Consider the following 19,160-nt stretch of genomic DNA (forward strand, 5'->3'; position numbering starts at 1 on the left):
CATAAAAAACTGCTACGCGTTTCTAGACCATAAACCGGTCTTTTCCTCAGGCATACAAACAATGGATACACATTTTTGAAAGTATTTACCTAATATACAATTAAAAACGGAAGTTGTCATGGTTTACAAAAAAGGACCAATGGGATATGAGTGAATATTCTGAATCTCATTCATGTTGATTAGACTCAAATGTCTGTGTACTTAAAATTCACAACCAATATCCAAATAAAACCCCTTGAGTCACATAACTTTATCTACTGCATTAAATTTCAATGTTCTAAAAGAATACCTGCATAAAAATATATAAAATAAAATGTTTAATTTGCAGATCTAAATGCTGTATGAATCATGTATGGTTATATTCGTACTTTGTGTGATGCCGTGTGATAAAAGAAAAAAGAAAATGAAATAGTTCACAGGTCTTGTATTTAAATAGACTATGGGGTGTGTTAGAGTTATTCCAGTTTGAACTGTAAAAGAATATGCATTGTTGGCAATGTGGGGGGCTGGATGTTTAGGGGTTAATAGTTTATTTTAGTGTTGGCGATGGGCGGAGCCGGCGTTTTAGGAATTAATAACTTTTATTAGTGTTGGCGATGTCGGGGAGCAGTGGAATAGGGGTTAATAGTTATATTTAGTGTCAGCGATGTCGGGGGCGGCAGATTAGGGTTTATAGGTTTATTTAATAGTCGCGATGTGGGTGGGCGGCAGATTAGGGGTTAGTAAGTTGAATATAGTGTTTGCGATGCGGGAGGGTGGCGGTTTAGGGGTTAATAAGTAGTTTATGGGTGTTAGTGTACTTTGTAACATTTTAGTTATGAGTTTTGTGAAACATTTTTGTTTCACAAAATCTATAACTACTGGTCTCAGATGGCGGTATGGATTGTGTCGATATAGGCTGTAATGCAAGCATTTTAGCCGGACCGCATAACCTGTAATACGGCGCTATGGAAAAACATAAATTATGCTTACCTGATAATTACCTTTTCTTCACACTGAAAGAGTCCACAGCTGCATTCATTACTTTTGGGAATTTAGAACCTGGCCACCAGGAGGAAGCAAAGACACCCCAGCCAAAGGCTTAAATACCTCTCCCACTTCCCTCATCCCCCAGTCATTCTGCCGAGGAACAAGGAACAGTAGAAGAAGCATAGGGTGAAAAAGGTGCCCGAAGAACAAAAATAACCAACGCCCCCCCAGAAAATTACACTCGGGGAGCTGTGGACTCTTTCCATCTGAAGAAAAGGAAATTATCAGGTAAGCATAATTTATGTTTTTCTTCATAAACGGAAAGAGTCTACAGCTGCATTCATTACTTTTGGGAAAACAATACCCAAGCTATAGAGGACACTGAATGCTAAAACGGGAGGGTATGGTGGCCCATTCTGAAAGCACCAGGCCTAACATCCCTACTCCAGAAACCCAGCTTCACCCGAAGCCGAGAAAAAACTTTAAAAAAGGAAAAGGCCCAAGGACACTGACCCGCAGATAGTCTATAAGTCTTGCTAGAGACTGCAGGAACTAGACTCGACTGAGCCAATCAGCCTCCAAGAGACATCGTCAACCGGCAGTCGAACTCCAAACAACAAACCCCTTACTAGAGAAATGGATCAAACAGCCGTATTCTCCGAAAAGGAGAAAGACACGGAGAAGACATCCATCAAGGATTCCAAAAAAAACAAATAGGGCCCAAACAAAACCCATAAATAGGGCCCAAACGAGCCCCAATAATATCCTGGGCGAATAAACCCAGACGGCCAAGCCAACCAAAACCCAACCACTCTTGTAGAACAAGAGAGGCAATGCCCAACCCTAGTTTGCTCAAAATCCATGGGATCAAGACCCAGAGATTGAAAAAGAGAAGAGAATCTTCACAAACAAAGTGCGTCCGCACCCTAGAAGGTAACTAAAGATGAGAACCCCAGAAACCGTTAAGACAGCTAAGAATATCCAAATATTCAAAAACCATAAAGCTTGTGCAGCAACTCAAATAGGGAAACCACTGACGGCAACCACCTGAAGATTCAGAACACTGCACGCTGCTGTCATCCTAAGATGAATCTAGAAATTTGAATATATGCAAGCAAGTGGAAGCAGATGAGCCGGAATACACGACCCTCAGGGGATGAAGTTGCCACGCTAACTCATGCGCCAAAACCCCCCGCTCCTCCTGCACCCAAGGCAGGACCACAATCCTCCAGAGAGAGGAGACCCCACTGCTGAAGGAGGCAATCTACCCCCTACATGCCCACAAGGAACATGAAAGGCCGTAGGCTAATCAGTCGAGACCGAATGAAGATCATCCAAATCACCACTGATGATACAACAGTGAAAAACTCCCCGTAAGAGGGAGCACACTCCTAATGTCAAATCAGCCCCCATTGAAAACTGGGTCCTCCTGAACCAGTCTGCAGGATCATAAGTCCATAAGGATCCAATATAAGATCCCTATAACTGGGACCCAGAGCCGTGCTAAAATGAACGACAGCTCTAGGAAGCACAAAATACCCGTCTGAAGATTCAGACCTCACAGAGGATGATATCCGGGTTAGACCAGAGAAACGGGCACATAACTCACTCATAAATTCCCAGACCAAAGGGAAGAGAACACCCCTAGCAGGAGGCCAACTCCCCACCAACAAGGTGCTAGGCCGTAGTCATGCAAACTACTCTAGAGCCAAAAGGCCCCAGGGACTACACTCACAAAGTCCAAAAAACAAAGGGAATATTTACAAGAGCAGAGATCACTCGAAGAGAGAGTAGACAAAAAACTAGTCTCCATAATCCTCTCAGATTAACCATCCGGAGGACCACCCCAAGGAAGAAGAATGCAAGCATCCCGAATCCAGGCGGAACATCCCCTAAGCAAAAGCTAGGAAAGGAGGATACAACAGTCTATCGTCCCTAATATGGAACTACGAACTCCCGGGGTCAGAAAAGAGCTGCACGGCCCTCAACATCTGCCCAGAAAACAGGACAAAGTCCAAACAGTCTCAACCCTAAGGAATAGACCGCAAGAGGGAATAAGCCAAAAAGGACAATCCCGAGGAACCTTGAAAGGTAAGAACACCAGGAACTGGCAGCACGAAGGACAAAACCTTCAACTTCTAACCCACAACGTGAAGGAAACACTCTGGATCCCAAATCAGAACCAACAGAGGATGTTGGAGCGGAGCTCAACGGAGTCCCGACCACTAGATTGAAAGGCTAATGAGGACCGAGCATGATCCTTTATGCCGCTAGACAAACCACGGATCATAAAATCCTCCCGGAATACTAGCTGAAACTTGTAAAACAAAAAACAAATAATAGCGGAACCACTTGGCGCCCTAACCGGACCAGCCAGGCATAGCAAGCGCCATGTGTCTGAAATAGGTCTTCAAAACAGAAGGATTTGAACCCAGTCAGGGCCAGACTGAAACCAAGGGCCCCATACTGACAAGGCCACACAAGTCACCCCCTAAGAGGGAGAGATAAACAACAGACAAACATAGGACTAAAACACATCCTCATAACTTTCGTTGAAGTAAACAGTGCGATCACAAAATCGCGAGTATCGATTCCAGAGAAGAAAATTATCAAAGGAAATATTATAACAAACATAAGCTTTAAACCAAATAAAATCCATCCTAACCGGATTAAAATAAAAGATAAGGCAATCCGTAGGTTATTGCCCAGGAAGAACGGATACTCCCGCAGGAATCCGAATCTTCCAAACTCAGAACTGGAAAGATACTCAAGAAACAAGACTATAAGAAGATTACTTCTTCCCCTTATATATAATCCTGCATGCCATTCGCATTGGAAGACTCATGATCCACCCCATTAAGAGTGGAATCCTCTAGCAACGCCAAAACGTGCCTCAGTAGAACACAAAGGCGCACCAGTCTATAATGAAAGGCAAAACCTACCTCCGCCGGGGCAAGCGAAGACCCTGGCCCCGAAGGTTGAGCCCCTGAAGCCTCAGGGACAGTCACTTCCCCAGAGGGCTGAACTGGACCAGGCTATCCCACGCCTGACGAGCCCTGGTTAACAGAATACGGACAATATCTTAAACACACTCCTGGGAGATGTAAATGCATCAGCGCCAAAGATATGGTCATGCGGAACAGTGTCGTAACCTTCAGAGGAAACAGGACACCCTCCAGAGAAGGATAAGCCGCATTTGGTTTACTTGCATGTGTAGTAAGAGTTGGTTGTAGGGAACGCGCCTCGCGGGAAGCAGAATCCCCAGAGGCAGATGGCTCAGCGGGCCCCTGGTTCCCCGATCCCGAGGAATGAAGCACTTTAAAACGGCATTTGGAACATAGCTGATAGACATGTATCGCCCGGGCCAATTTATATTCTTTGCAAGAAGTAGAATCAGAATCAGAGACATCCATCTCCATAAAATCTGAATCCTCCATAACTGCGATATTGATAAAAAATGGACCAATAAGAAAAATGTAAATGGCACCATACACCCCGAATGGCTGGGGCACTCACAGCCTCCCATGAACCAGACACCAGCGAAACAGAATTTCTCTGTCGCAACACGGAAAGGAATGCGGAAATGGAGAGCCAAAACGTGACCACACCGGTCACAAGGTGTACAGTGTAGTCCATGAAAAAGTGTGCCCGACCGTAAAGGCTGCGCAACTTGCAATAGGCCGTTATGTTCTGAAATAGCCATGAGCCCAAATATTACTACACATTAGCAGACAGAATCATATAACAAACATGATTAAAAAAAACCCTGTTCAATAACCCCCCTCAGGAGATATTAACCCTTGATTCCAAGATACCAAAGGAGCCTCACTGAGACCCTGTATTTAAGTTATTCCCGCAAGGCTGTGGCCTCTCGGATAAACTGTTGAAATTACAAGACATCCATGATGAAAGTAAAATGAAACGATCTTACCGGAATCTAATCCGTGGAACAGGAACACGGCCCTTCAAGTGTGACAGATAGTAGCGGAGCTTCTGCCTTGGACTTGAGAGAAGAAAGCAGGCAGCGAAACTCGTCAAAGCTGATTGCATGTGGAGTTGTTAATCTGAGTCGGGATGGTTTTGCAGGAAGACTCTCCCTGCATCTCCGGACTCTAACTTTCATCCATGCTCTCACTGAGAGGCTGACAGGACTACTTAAAACTCCAGTCCCATTCCGAAGAGTACTACCCCCCAATAATACGCTATCGTAAAAACTTCTGACACTTCTCTTCCAACCTCCTGGGATGAAAGGCAAAGAATGACTGAGGGATGGGGGAAGTGGGAGAGGTATTTAAGCTTTTGGCTGGGGTGTCTTTGCCTCCTCCTGGTGGCCAGGTTCTGAATTCCCAAAAGTAATTAATGCAGCTGTGGACTCTTTCTATTTATGAAGAAAATCCCACACTCAAACATAATTTTTTTAAATGCGGAATGGACGTTGCATTACAGGCTAAAATGCTTGCGGTACAGCTATACCGATGCGACTCGTAATATGGGTTCCTGGCCATTCAGCGTTAATAGCCGTACTGCAAATCTAACCATCAGATTGTAGTGAAAGTAGGCTATGCCCTCTTGTAATTTTGTACTATATGGATGAGGTATCTTGCACTATTTTAGTTTTTTGTTCTTTTTTGTCTTTTTTATATTTATATATGATTTTAAAGATGTTCAATTTTGTGCATCATTAAAACAAGTATTTTGTATTTTTATTACACATTTGTTAAATGTTTCATTTGAATGAATGAATGATTGAATTAATAAATGAATGACTGAATGAATGACATGAAAGTGTTTTCCTGCATGTATTATCACAATGATTGGGCATAGATTTGGACTAGGGGTCAGATGAGCTTAAGGTCTCAAGTCTCTCATCAAAAAAAATTTAGAAGCACAAGTTTTAGCTTAAGAGATGTTTATTGCGCTATGCAGGTTCTGGATATGAAAAACAGGCACCTACATTAAAATTTAAGGTCTAAAAAAATCCCAAAGGTTTTGGATGATTTCTCTCCATGCTTATAAGTTTTTGACCATCAGGTCCCAGGTGAGTAAAGGTGTTCTTGTGTGGGGTTTTAAGAAAACACAACATTTACAGTGTTGCTTAGGCTGGGACAGTAAAATCATAATTATACAATTCTGGTTGAAACTAGATTTCTGGTTAAGTAAAGTATTGAATAAATCCCCTCCTGAGCTAGTACACATTTTGTTTTTGTATGATAAAAAAGATATGTCTTAATTGGAATTTCATAAATATGGCTATAATATCTGCCAGAAATATAATATAAGAAAAATTGGAAAAATAAACAGAAGCCTAAACTGGGAGAATGGAAGAACTATTTGAAAAAAAACAACAATCAATTATAGAACAGCACGATACTGCATTGTATGATGACCATAAAATTCATACATTTAAAAAAAAAAATGTCAATATTCATTAACCCCCCCACCCCAGAGCCCTCCCAAGCCCAACTAATATATCTGTTTAGAAACTCTGATATAATTCTTAATTTCTGAGCTATATATATATATGTGTGTGTATTTTTTATTTATTTTTTGTTTGTGTTTGTTTGTCTGTTTGCTTTATTAAACAAGATAAATGAAGCATCAAAACTAAAGGAGAAGCTTTCTTTATGTGATTTTTTTTCTCTCTCTCCTTTTTCAACATGCAGATAGAATTAAAATGGAGTATGACAAAAAAAATGTATTTTCTTTTATAAATTGTGAAATTATAGTGTTCCTTCATTTATCTTATCTCTGTATGTAACTTGCAAATTTAAAACATTGGTATGAAATGTTCTTGCTTTAACAATAAATAAATGGAAAAAAAAGAAAAAAAAAAGTCATAATTAGACATTCATGATTTAGGCAGAGGATACAATTTTTAACAAATTTCCAATTTACTTCTATTATTTAATTTGCTTCCTTCTCTTGTTATCCTTTGCTGAAAGGTTTTTCTAGGTAAGCTCAGGAGCAGCAAAAAACCTAAGTTCTAGCTGCTGATTGGTGGCTGCATATATATATATATATATATATATATATATATATATATATATACACTGTATACTGATTGTCATTGGCACACACATGTGTTCAGTTAGAAACACAGTGCATTGCTGCTCCTTCAAGAAATGAAATTTGATAATAGAAGTAAACTGGAAAGTTGTTTAAAATGTATGTTCTACCTTAATCATGAAAGAAACATAATGGGTTTCATGTCCCTTTTAATCCATAGTGCCCAATTCTCCCATTATTGCAATATGTGTATTCACACAGTACTACTTGATATATGTGCTTAGCAGACAACGATCACATTTCCTGTTTAAGAAATAGTTATACATGGCTAATTTTAAAGAATATGACCCATCTAGATCCCTAGCTAACCTATGGTGTCAAGCAATAACATCCTCACTGGTCCAGTGCAATCTGTTACACCTTGGTTAGGGCAATGGTTTTTGTTTTGGTTTGTTTTCCCTCAATTGAGTTTCCGGATTGAAGGAAGACCCGGTAAGCCTACTACTTATTGGGCTGATCATTCCCCTTTGGTATTGTACCATTTTTATTTCTGTTTTTTGTTTTAACAGGTTTTCTTTGTGTCAATATTCTTCAGAAAAACAGGGAGAATTATCCACCTAAGGAATATTCTTTATCCACTATCACTTCAACTTGTACTTATAAACGTGTTTGGGATCACTCTTTCTCCCTTCTTTCTACATTTTGGATCACTACTACCTACCTTTGGACACATACTTCTACTACATTTTTTTCTGGACACTTATATATCATTATTATAATTTTTATTCTTTTTTGGATACTAATCCCCTCCAATATATTGCACTTTATTTTTGGTGGATATGGGTCATTGACTCATTTAAGTGTATACTTATATTTTATTTATTTTTCACATTTTCTGTTTACGTAATTTGATATATTTTGCAATTTTGTATCTACCATTGGATATACTCTCTAATATCATTGAGTATATATGGTCATTTTAGTATATGTTAATCTATTTTGATGTTTTTAGGTTTATGTAAAATAAATACATATTGTTTGCACACTTAAGCCTTAGGCGCTCCTTACACCTTTAAACGTCAGCATAAGTCATCATTAAGTAAGCTATAGTCATTTAATTTTAAATATAGCTGCTCATTGTATTAGAACATGAAATACTTGGTTCTAAAAAATATAGTTCCATAAAAATATGTACAATATAACATCTGCTTTAAATGTTTGTTTAACCCCTTAACGACACACGTCGTACAAACTGGTCGTTAAAGACCAACGACGTACCCTGTACGACGTTAGGGGATTAAAGCGTCTGGAAGCGATCCTGATCACTTCCAGACACTTTCAAGGTATTGCCGTGATGCCTCGATATTGAGGCATCACTGCAATACCTTTTTTAACACACCGATGCAGAGAGAGCCACCCTGTGGCCCTCTCTGCATCGGCCAGCGATGGTGCGATCGTTGGTGGGTGGGAGCAGCTGCAGGGAGGCGGGTGGGTGGCCATCGCTGGGGGAATGATGTCAGAGGGGGGTGGGATCACGCACAGGGGCACCGGGACCACGCATGGATGTGGGTACGTGCACGGGGGCAGAGGCGGGAGCGCGCACGGGGGCGGGAGCGGGTGGGAGCCCTACACTATGGACCAGTGTAAAGGGAAGGAGGGAGAGAGGAGGGGGGGGCATTTTTTATCTAAGGAATCTGGGAGGGGTGGGGTTTGGTTATTGAGGGGGGGAAGCTGCACTACAGAAAAATAATAAATAAAATAAAAATATATATTTTTTAATTTGTATGCAAACTGGGTACTGGCAGACAGCTGCCAGTAACCAAGATGGCGGACATTAAGGTAGATGGGAAGGGTTAGAGAGCTGTTTGGGGGGGATCAGGGAAGTTTGGAGTGGGGAGGGAATAGAGCTGTTTGAGAGGGGTCAGGGAGGGATCAGGGGGTGGGATGTGTCAGGTGGGAGGCTGATCTCTACACTAAAGCTAAAATTAACCCTACAAGCTCCCTAATTAACCCCTTCACTGCTGGGCATAGTACACGTGTGGTGCACAGCGGCATTTAGCGGCTTTCTAATTACCAAAAAGTAATGCCAGAGCCATATATGTCTGCTATTTCTGAACAAAGGGGATCCCAGAGAAGCATTTAAAACCATTGTGCCATAATTGCACAAGCTGTTTGTAAATAATTTCAGTGAGAAACCTAAAGTTTGTGAAAAAGTGAACGATTTTTTTAATTTGATCGCATTTGGCAGTGAAATGGTGGCATGAAATATACCAAAATGGGCGAAGATCAATACTTTGGGTTGTCTACTAAAATAAAATATATACATGTGAAGGGTTATTCAGGGATTCCTGACAGATATCAGTGTTACAATGTAACTAGCGCTAATTTAAACAAAAAAATGGTTTGGAAATAGCAAAGTGATACTTGTACTTATTGCCCTATAACTTGCAAAAAAAGCAAAGAACATGTAAACATTGGGTATTTCTAAACTCAGGACAAAATTTAGAAACTATTTAGCATGGGTGTTTTTTTGGTGGTTGTAGATGTGTAACAGATTTTGGGGGTCAATGTTAGAAAAAGTGTGTTTTTTTCAATTTTTTCATCATATTTTATAATTTTTTTATAGTAATTTATAAGATATGATTAAAATAATGGTCTATTTAGAAAGTCCATTTAATGGTGAGAAAAACAGTAAATAATATGTGGGGGTACAGTAAATGAGTAAGAGGAAAATTACAGCTAAACACAAACACAGCAGAAATGTAAAAATAGCCCTGGTCCTTAAGGGTAAGAAAATTGAAAAATGGTCTTGTCCTTAAGGGGTTAATATAAAATCTATATACAAGATATGTAATTTGTACCATTTGTTTTCTTTTTCTTTTTTGTTAACGCATTTAAATAATTTCAAAGATAACCTATCAAAAATAACCATTGCCGAACACATTTAATTAAGTTCATTTTAGCTTTATTAAATAAGCAAGGAGGTTTGGCATATAGATATGGCCTTCTTTGTGCACTACCAAGGACATAAAAAATCATTACATAGAAATGTGCAAACAAAAAAATGCAATGAAATTAAATATAATTTAATATATATATATAAAAAATAAAACTGATTTTGAACCATAGACGTACCTTGGCGATAATGTCTACTGTCTCACTGTAGCTTCGACACTTCTTTATACCAGAATTCGCCAGGAAGTCTTCTACTAACCGAATGCCAATGTTGTATCCCCTGAATATCAAACAATGAATGTTACATTTCATGATAATTTCAGCTTTTTCTATTTTAGTGTTTCAAAAAGTATAACCTGGGAAAATCAAAAGACACCCATTGACCAATAAAATGAAAGCCATATCCTAATTATGCTTTTGTAAAAGAAGAACAATGATCATGAGTAAGCTTGCACTGAAATGGCCCGGAGCTGCTTACACTGGGGGCTATGCATGAAACGTAGATCAGCTACAGATCTTTTTTGCATCCCTTCAGTAAGTTTTATAAAAGAAAATCTACACCCAAGATTTTAGTTCTAGAACTATGGGTTAAGGTTATTGGACTTGATCATTTGCAGTGTGTAGCAGGCAATCAGTTACATTTGTTATAGCATTTTTACTGTACTGTCCTTAATCACAATATGCAATCCTTCATATTGTCTGATAGTGTTGAGCAAATATGGTTTATGTCTTTTTACCTAATCATTAAGTTCTTATGGGTAAAATGTTTTGCTGGGTAGCAGCTGATATTGTAAAACAGAAATTGGTAGCCTTTTTTTAATTTATTTGTAGACTTACACAGATTCCTTGGTACAGCGACAACCAAAATAAAAGGGTTTTATATTAAAGGGACATAATACTCATATGCTAAATCACTTGAAACTGATGCAGTATAACTGTAAAAAGCTGACAGGAAAATATCACCTGAGCATCTCTATGTAAAAAACAAAGATATTTTACCTCACAATCTCCTCAGCTCAGCAGAGTAAGTTCTGTGTAAAAAGTTATGCTTCACCTGCTTCCAGCTGCAGGTAAAAAAAAAAAAATGAAGAAATGAACAGCAGCCAATCAGCATCAGCAGTGCTGAGGTCATGAACTCTTTCTGTGATCTCATGAGATTTGACTTAACTCTCATGAGATTTCATAGTAAGCTTCCTTTACCTGATTGGTGAAATAATATGAGAGTTCACGAGGCTCATCCCCTAAGCTGTCCTAGGACAGACACACTAAAATGCTGCTTAGAAATCCTTTACAAGGGAGGTGGCTACTGAGGAACTTTTGAGGTAAAATATCTTTCTTTTTTACATAGAGATGTTCAGGAGATATTTTCTAGTCCACTTTTTACAGCTATGCTGCATCACTTTCAAGTGTTTAAACATTTGGGTATTATGGCCCTTTAAGTTAAAAGTAATAACTAAGACTAATAATAATAATAAACCAAAACAAACACTTCATATTAAAGAGAGTGACACATAAAAGGTTGAAAATTCAGACACCTTCATTCACGTTATTAGCAGACTACAGTATTGTTACCGTTCTAAATATATGAACAAAGCTGCTTGGTCTAAGCGACCTGCATTGCAAGCTTATGCACTATGCATCTGTAACACCTTTGGTTTATAGGCCTGTGGTGTTTACTGTAGGTTCAGACACTGCAGACATATTTTTGGTACTTTGCCTTCCGACAGTGTTGTGTCACTGTATTGACAGCTGCCTGGAAAAGTAACTTAAAGGGACAGTCTACTACAGATTTTGTATTGTTTAAAAATATAGATAATCCCATTCCACAGTTTTGCATAACCAGCACGGTTATATTAATATACTTTTTTATCCCTGTGATTACCTCTGCAAACTGCCCCCTTATTTCAGATCTTTTGACAGGTTTGCATTTTAGCCAGCCAGTACCCTCTTTGTAAGTAACTCCATGGGCGTGAGCACAATGTTATCCAATATGGCACACATAACCTAATGCCTTCTAGCTGTGAAAAACTGTAATATGAATTCAGATAAGAGGCGGCCTTCAAGTAGATAGAAATTAGCATATGAGCTTACCTAGGTTTAGCTTTCAACTAAGAATATTAAGAGTACAAAGCAAATTTGATCATAAAAGTAAATAGGAATGTTGTTTAAAATGACATGCCCTATCTGAATCATGAAAGTTTATTTCTGACTAGACTGTCCCTTTAACTAAAGTATCAAACATAATTCTATACTCTGCAGTAAGGAAAAGCTCTGCCATAGAGCTTTGATATTCCATTCACTGGATAAGACCTAGAAAAGGGGATATATACTTTATAGCCAATCCAATTTGTATACTGCTTAGTTTCTTTTGGGTTCAGTGAATATATTTATTACAGCAAAGTTAAAATTAATTCAATTACTGAATGGCTTTCATTGTATTTTGCATAGCTAGCTTCAATAGAATGGTACAATTAGGGCCACACAATATTGTATATTCGCTTTAAACTATTACGATAAATGCATTCAAGTAAATTCAGAAAAAAACATAAATTATGCTTACCTGATCATTTCCTTTTCTTCCGTGGGAAAGAGTCCACAGCCGCATTAATTACTTATGGGAAATAAGAACCTGGCCACCAGGAGGAGGCAAAGACCCACAAGCCAAAGCAAGGGACCCGACTAAAAATTCCCAGAGGGAAGATACAAGACAGAAGAAAGGAACAACGTCCAGGGTGACAAGGAGACAACCTGGAGCCACTCAGTAGGCTACACCCGAACAGACTATATGAAAAGTCAGGAAGGACCAGAAAAGAAACAAACAAATCTCAAGGACCAGCAAACGCAAAAACAGCAAGACAGCATGGACACGCGTCACCATATAAATGAGGACGTGAAGGAAAAACCCCCACCCTAGAGAGCAGGGGAAAACAGACCAAGTCCCACACTCCAGACCACAAGAGACTGAGGATGCCTCACAAGCAAGGAACAATTTCTGTAGCCGGACAAAAGCTCAGGAGAGAGACAGGAAAAGGATGATAAAAAGTAGTGGCGCAAATAAGCAGAGCCCCCATCCAAAAACGGATACGAAAAATCCCGCTCTTGCACAACCGAAACTGTGCAGACCAACAGTACACCACTATAGACTGCAGAGCAGCGGAACATCCTTCCTGAATCAACCTTCCTGAAACAAGAGATCCCAAGGATCCAACTCCCACAGAGGGTTCAGAAAAATGCTTTACAAAGGACCCTAAAGTGCATGCTAGCATTCAAGGAGCAACAGTTGCCCTGGAGACAACAGCAACCTTCTGCAAGCTGGGTAGCAAAGCTAACCGTAGGCCAAAATAGCTGACCAACAGAACCCACCCCATCACAACAGGAAGGGAAGGATTACCAGGCATGCTTGAGAAAAGTGACCAGATCCCGGGAAAACCCCAGAGACCTGAGGACACAATCCCTAAGGGCAAGCCCACAGGCATAGTGAGTAATCGCAGCAGAGTACATACTCAAGGACTGCAGCTTGCCAGACAGACAGACAAGTTAACCACTAGGCCACCTAGGCTCAATAGATTGCCAGCAGACAAGGTAAAATAACTGCAGCTGTTTCCCAACAGCAAACTTTCTACTTACTAGGCAGAGTCCCTCAGAAAAACGTGAGACAGGGAGCACGTGTCCCCAGGACACCCGACCAATCTATAAATGATTGTACAGGCACAGAACGCCCAAAGTGTTGAGTGACTAGCGCAAATCCTAGGACAGAAAGGAATACAGTCCTCCCAAAACCCAACAAAAGGGCCAAGACTGAGAGCAACTGCTCAAGCCCCCTTAACACAAGCAGCAAGGTGATCAACAAGCCCACCCATGCGCCGTGACAAAGTCTGCAGAAAGCAGAGACAAGGGGGAAAAAGAGGTCAAACCGAGCTAGAGCTAGTCCTAGAAACAAAGAGGAATAGGGAAAGAGGACCCCTTAAAAAAAAGGCCCAAAGCACATCCTCCACAAGGTATCAAACCAAAAATACCACAGACTCCTTAAAAAGGAGACAAAAGGACCCATCCTGACCCAACCCCAAATCCCCGGGGCATAACAGGTACATACAGATAGGATAAAGAGCTAGACCGCCAGAACCCTAGATTCTCCCCCGAGATCCACAACGTAATCATAAAGGAGTAAACCAGACTTCCCTAAGTCAGCGCCCAAGGAAACACACCCCAAGCCGGACCAGCTGGCAGGCTATCTCAACGAGGAAAAAGAACCTCAATCAAAATCCAAGAAGGACACAAGAGATACTGCAAAAAACACCCGCAGCACGAGACCATTAGGGACAAAATCCCTAATCAGTAGCCCTGAGGCACAGGACTCCAAGAACAGAGCCCCCCACGGGCCCAAACCCCCAAGGGGCGATAAAGACGACCAGGGCACCAGTGACAACACCAAAGAAGTCAATCCAATATCCCATCAGAGCCTGAAAAGCTCCCAGGGGCGGGAGTAGAGGACATTGTCCACCTCTGTGCGACAGCCTAACTACACAATGGCAAAGACTCTAGGAGAACCATCAACAGTAGATCAAAAGGGCAGAACCGCTCCACACAGTAAGGACCACACCCCTCGTATCAGGGATGCGAAAGGACGTGATCGGGTACCACTGGTCCCGACGTCGGGTGCGGACTGACACGGCCAGCCCAAGCATTACCGACATCCAGACCCGGAGGACTAGAAGAATAGAGTTCATTCTTTTTTTTTTGTGTGTGTATAAAAACAACTGAATGCGAGAATCAGTAGGTCCCACCAGACCAGCCAGGTGCAACATGTGTCACTAACAAGTAACAGGTCACACACAAAACACCGGAAGAAATCCGGGAACAACTTCCATAGAAGAACTCAATCAAGCAATCCCAGAATTCCTATAGGGAAAACAGAAAGAAAGATAATCCAGACCGGATAAGAGAAAAAACAAGGGCACTGGCAGGCATCCTCCCACCTGCCAAACGGAAACCGTAACCTTCAGAAAAAAAGAGACTGGGAAAGCTCACAGTAGATCGAACGGAGAGAGACACATCTCCACTAGCCTATCTCGAAGAACCTTGCAAGAACTGAGAAGTCCTCAAACCATAAAGGAAAGAATCCCCCAATAAGTCAAAAACTCATCGTAATAGGACACGCAGCCGCACAATTCTATAACAAAATAAGGGGGGACATTATAGTGCCATTCACGGTCTGAACCCCCGGAATAGGCAGGCAGGCAGGCACATAACTGCAAGGAAAGTTCAGGGTCCTGCAAGCGAATCAGCACCATTAAAATATTAAATCGAAGATGTCCCGCCATCTCCGGTGGAAACAATCCACCCTGCGTGGAGGGGGCATTAACATCGGGAACCTCAAAAGTAAAAGGAGTATGCAATTGGAAAGGGGCCTCCTGAGAAGCAGAGCCCCCAGAGGCCGATGGCTCGGAAGGCCCAGGGTCCGCCGAGCCCGAGGGACCAGGCAAACTATCCAGGCACAAGAAACAAGATTGGCAGACTTGCGATAACAGGGCCAAATTACGGTCCTCATCCGAGGTCATCTCAGAATTACAATCCTCATCCAAGGACGATTCGGAATCGGATATAAAAATAGTCCCGGCATTGGAATCCTCCATGGCTTAAGACTGTACAAGATAAACAGATATTGGAAAAAAAAAAGCGACTGGCACCTGACACCAATGGCTGGGGGCACTCACCACCTCCTATGGCCAGACCTCAGTGGAGCAGACTCCTTCCTCCGTCGCCACACAGTCAGGAATGCGGAAGGGGAAGAAGCCCCACCCAAGCATGGAAAAGCGCCCTAAAGGGCGGCAAAAACCAGGCCCACAGAAAAAAATGAAGCAAGTCTGAATAAAATAGGCATAACCCGAAGGTATAGTTCCAGGCCGTGTAAACCACAACCAAAAGAACAAGCCAATATGTGCCACATAGGCATATATCTCGGCCACAGAGCCCTATGCACATACACAAGCAGGTTGAATCACATAAGAAACATGATAACAAATAAACCCTTACCCATTCACTATCCACCCTAAGGAGGAATTATCCAATGATTTCCAGATCGGAGCAAAAGGTGCCTCAGCGAGGCCCGTACTTGACTGTCATAATAATCACATTACAGATAACGGAATAAAATGAAACGATCTTACCAGAATCTACGCCGTGGAACAGGAACACGGACCTTCAAGTGTGACGAATAGTAGTATTGCCTCCGTCATGGACTTGAGAGAAGACAGCATGTAGCGAAGCGAAGTTCGGCAACGCCAAGTGCTGGAAACGGAGTTGTGAATACGAGTCGGGATGGTGTCACAGGGGAAGCTCCCACTGCATCTCTGGACTCTCACTTTTACCCAGGCCCTCCACTAGAGACTGACAGGACTACTTAAAACTCCCGTCCCATGTCGAAGGGAAGCACCCTCCATAAGAGACATATGAAAATAAAAGTGACTTTAAAGAAAACTTCTGACACATCTCTGCCAACCTCCTGGGACGAAAGGCAAAGAATGACTGATAGGGGACGTGGGAGGAGTATTTATGCCTTTGGCTGGTGGGTCTTTGCTTCCTCCTGGTGGCCAGGTTCTTATTTCCCATAAGTAATGAATGCGGCTGTGGACTCTTTCCCATTAGGAAGAAAACTGTGACATTACTTATGTAGGACAAGAACAGTTAAGATTATTGTAATTTAACTAAATTCATGTTACAAAAATATTCACATGGGAATCGAAACCCACAACAGCTATGTCCTTGTAGTGTATACTCTATGAACAAGCACTTTCTGCTATTTCTATTTGATATATCTTTTGACATTTATGTAAGGTGTCCCCATTTTTATATTATTAAGAGAGCTGTGCTTTCTTTTATTGTAATAAATATGTGTCTTATTGTGTCTTGCTCAGTTCTTTGTATAGAAGATACATAGCATTCATACATTTGTTTTAAATACTTGCATACATTTTGTTTACAGTTACATGAAATAATGTCAACCAATGTTCTCTGATCTTGTTTCAAACACATAACTTTAGACTGCACATTCTAGTCATAATACTTTAGTCTTTTAGCCTAACTACTTGTCACAGGCAGATGTGGACGTTTCTCAAGTCTGAAGCAATACTGACCAATTCAATGGCATTTACAGATTATATCTTAAAACACAGGATGGCTAAAAAGAACAGAAAGTGTTACAGAGGTCTGAGTGCAGGGAGAGGAGGGGGTGTCGTAAAATCATGAGGCGGGCTTAGGTGACAGAGGCAGACAGTGTATAGTGTAGGAGAACAGACAGGGGAAATATATAGTTTTACATAGAGCATACTGTATACTGACACAAAGTTATACATCAACATGGAATCAATATGTTCTTAACACATAATCAAAAAAAATTGTAATGTACTTTCATATAGTCCATTACATTGTATATTCCACACTCTCTATGCATAGGTACACAGGTAAGCCTATGTAAATACTTTTGTCATTATTATTATTCCCTTTCTTTCTTTCTTTCTTTCTTTCTTTCTTTCTTTCTCCTTTTTTGACTATATTATATTCCCCTGTATACATAATTTCCCATCTTTATTCATATTAATTCCATGTTGATATATAACTTTATGTCAGTAAATGCTCTAAATCTAAATCTGTAAATTCCATTGAATTGGTCAGTATTGCTTCAGACTTGATAAAGGAAGGGACTCTTCCGAAAGCTTGTCAACTTATAAATGTATAGTTAGTCCAATAAAAAAAGTATCATTGCTCAATGCAATAGTCTTGTTATTTTGATATTTAAATCTCTGGACTAACACGACTACTCCAATCAATGTATATACATATATATATATATAAGCAAAACAAGAAAAGTGGAACAGTACTCCCAGACCGGACCGGGGACACATCACATGACCCCTAAATGATGCTCAGCTATGGTGCTATAGCACTCTAAAAGAGCTGCACTACCTCAAGAGTCACATGCAGTCTTGACCCAGACCAGCCTGGGAGCATGTCACTGGAGAAAATTACTAAACAGACGTTGCAATACACACAAAAATAAGATTAAAATCAAAACTGGAAGAGTTAGTTATCGCATCTGGCCAAATGGGACAAGCTTAGGTACCACGTCAAGGTCTCTCCCAAAACCTGCGTCCTTAATACTGCCACACAATGCAAGCTCTCAATCAAACAAATTGGGAACAAGTCAAGGGTTCACAGATTATGTAATCCCCCTAGACATATACAAAACAGGGAAAGGGGCTGCACTTTTAGACTGGACTGGGTACACATCCTATGACCCTGTAACATGCACAGCCCTGGGTGCTCAATAGCACTCTCAGGCAGCTGCACTGTCCCAGAGTCCCAGGCAGTTAACCCCTGATGAGTCTGGGTGCAAGGCCCATAAGGAAAATTACAAAACAAACAAATACAGCGCACAGAGGAAGTCCAGCACTAACTTGCAAGCTCTCAGCTAAGATTAAAAGCAAAACTGGAAGAGTTAGTTACCGCATCTGGTCAAATTGGACAAGCCCAGGTACCACGTCTAGGTCTATCCCAAAACCTGGGTCCCTAATACAGCCATACAAATGCAAGCTCTCAATCAAACAGTTTGAGAAAAAAAAAAATTACTATCCAATGTTTTGTAAAAAGACAGGAAAAATCTGTCCACTGTGATTTCAGACTACTTCAGACCAAGTGAAAATGTCTACCATGTAAATATTTACTACAACTGGGCAGCTATAGTTTAAGTTCAAACAAGATTTCATTGTTAAAAACATATATATATAAAATTATATATACGCACCTTTGAGTCTTTCCCAGTCCAATACCTTGTCATATGCTATGTTACGTTAAAACAGTCGAACAAAAGCCAGAAGAGTTTTGCAGCACGCCCCAAAGAAGTCTTTGAGGTGAGGGATTTAATAGAGAATAATTCATAGTGATTTGTTTAGAAAAGCCAGTGGGAAATATTGGGGTGGTATTATACAGAACAAGAACACTGCAGTTTGGAAGAAGGTAAGCAGGCTGTTTTAGATTAGCACAAATATACTTTCATTGTGTGCTTAAAGGGATATGAAACCCAATTTATTTTGATAGAACATGCAATTTCAAGCAAATTTCTCATTTACTCCTATTATCAATTTTTCTTCATTCTCTTGGTATCTTCACTTTAAAAAGCTTGAAAGAAAAAAAAACATAATTTATGCTTACCTGATAAATTTATTTCTCTTGTG

The 19,160-nt window shown here is 40.7% G+C and overlaps 1 protein-coding gene across 1 annotated transcript in view; it reads right to left on the reverse strand.

Annotated features, from left to right (window-relative positions):
- Window positions 1–19,160, reverse strand: part of TRAPPC3L (trafficking protein particle complex subunit 3L) — a 244,578-nt gene that overhangs the window by 101,102 nt on the left and 124,316 nt on the right. Inside the window, exon 4 of the mRNA XM_053712190.1 lies at window positions 10,111–10,210. Coding sequence (XP_053568165.1) covers window positions 10,111–10,210 — 100 coding nt within the window. The remainder of the gene's footprint in view (window positions 1–10,110; window positions 10,211–19,160) is intronic.

The sequence above is a fragment of the Bombina bombina genome, chromosome 4 (genome assembly GCF_027579735.1).
Source record: "Bombina bombina isolate aBomBom1 chromosome 4, aBomBom1.pri, whole genome shotgun sequence".
NCBI classification, from domain to species: domain Eukaryota; kingdom Metazoa; phylum Chordata; class Amphibia; order Anura; family Bombinatoridae; genus Bombina; species Bombina bombina.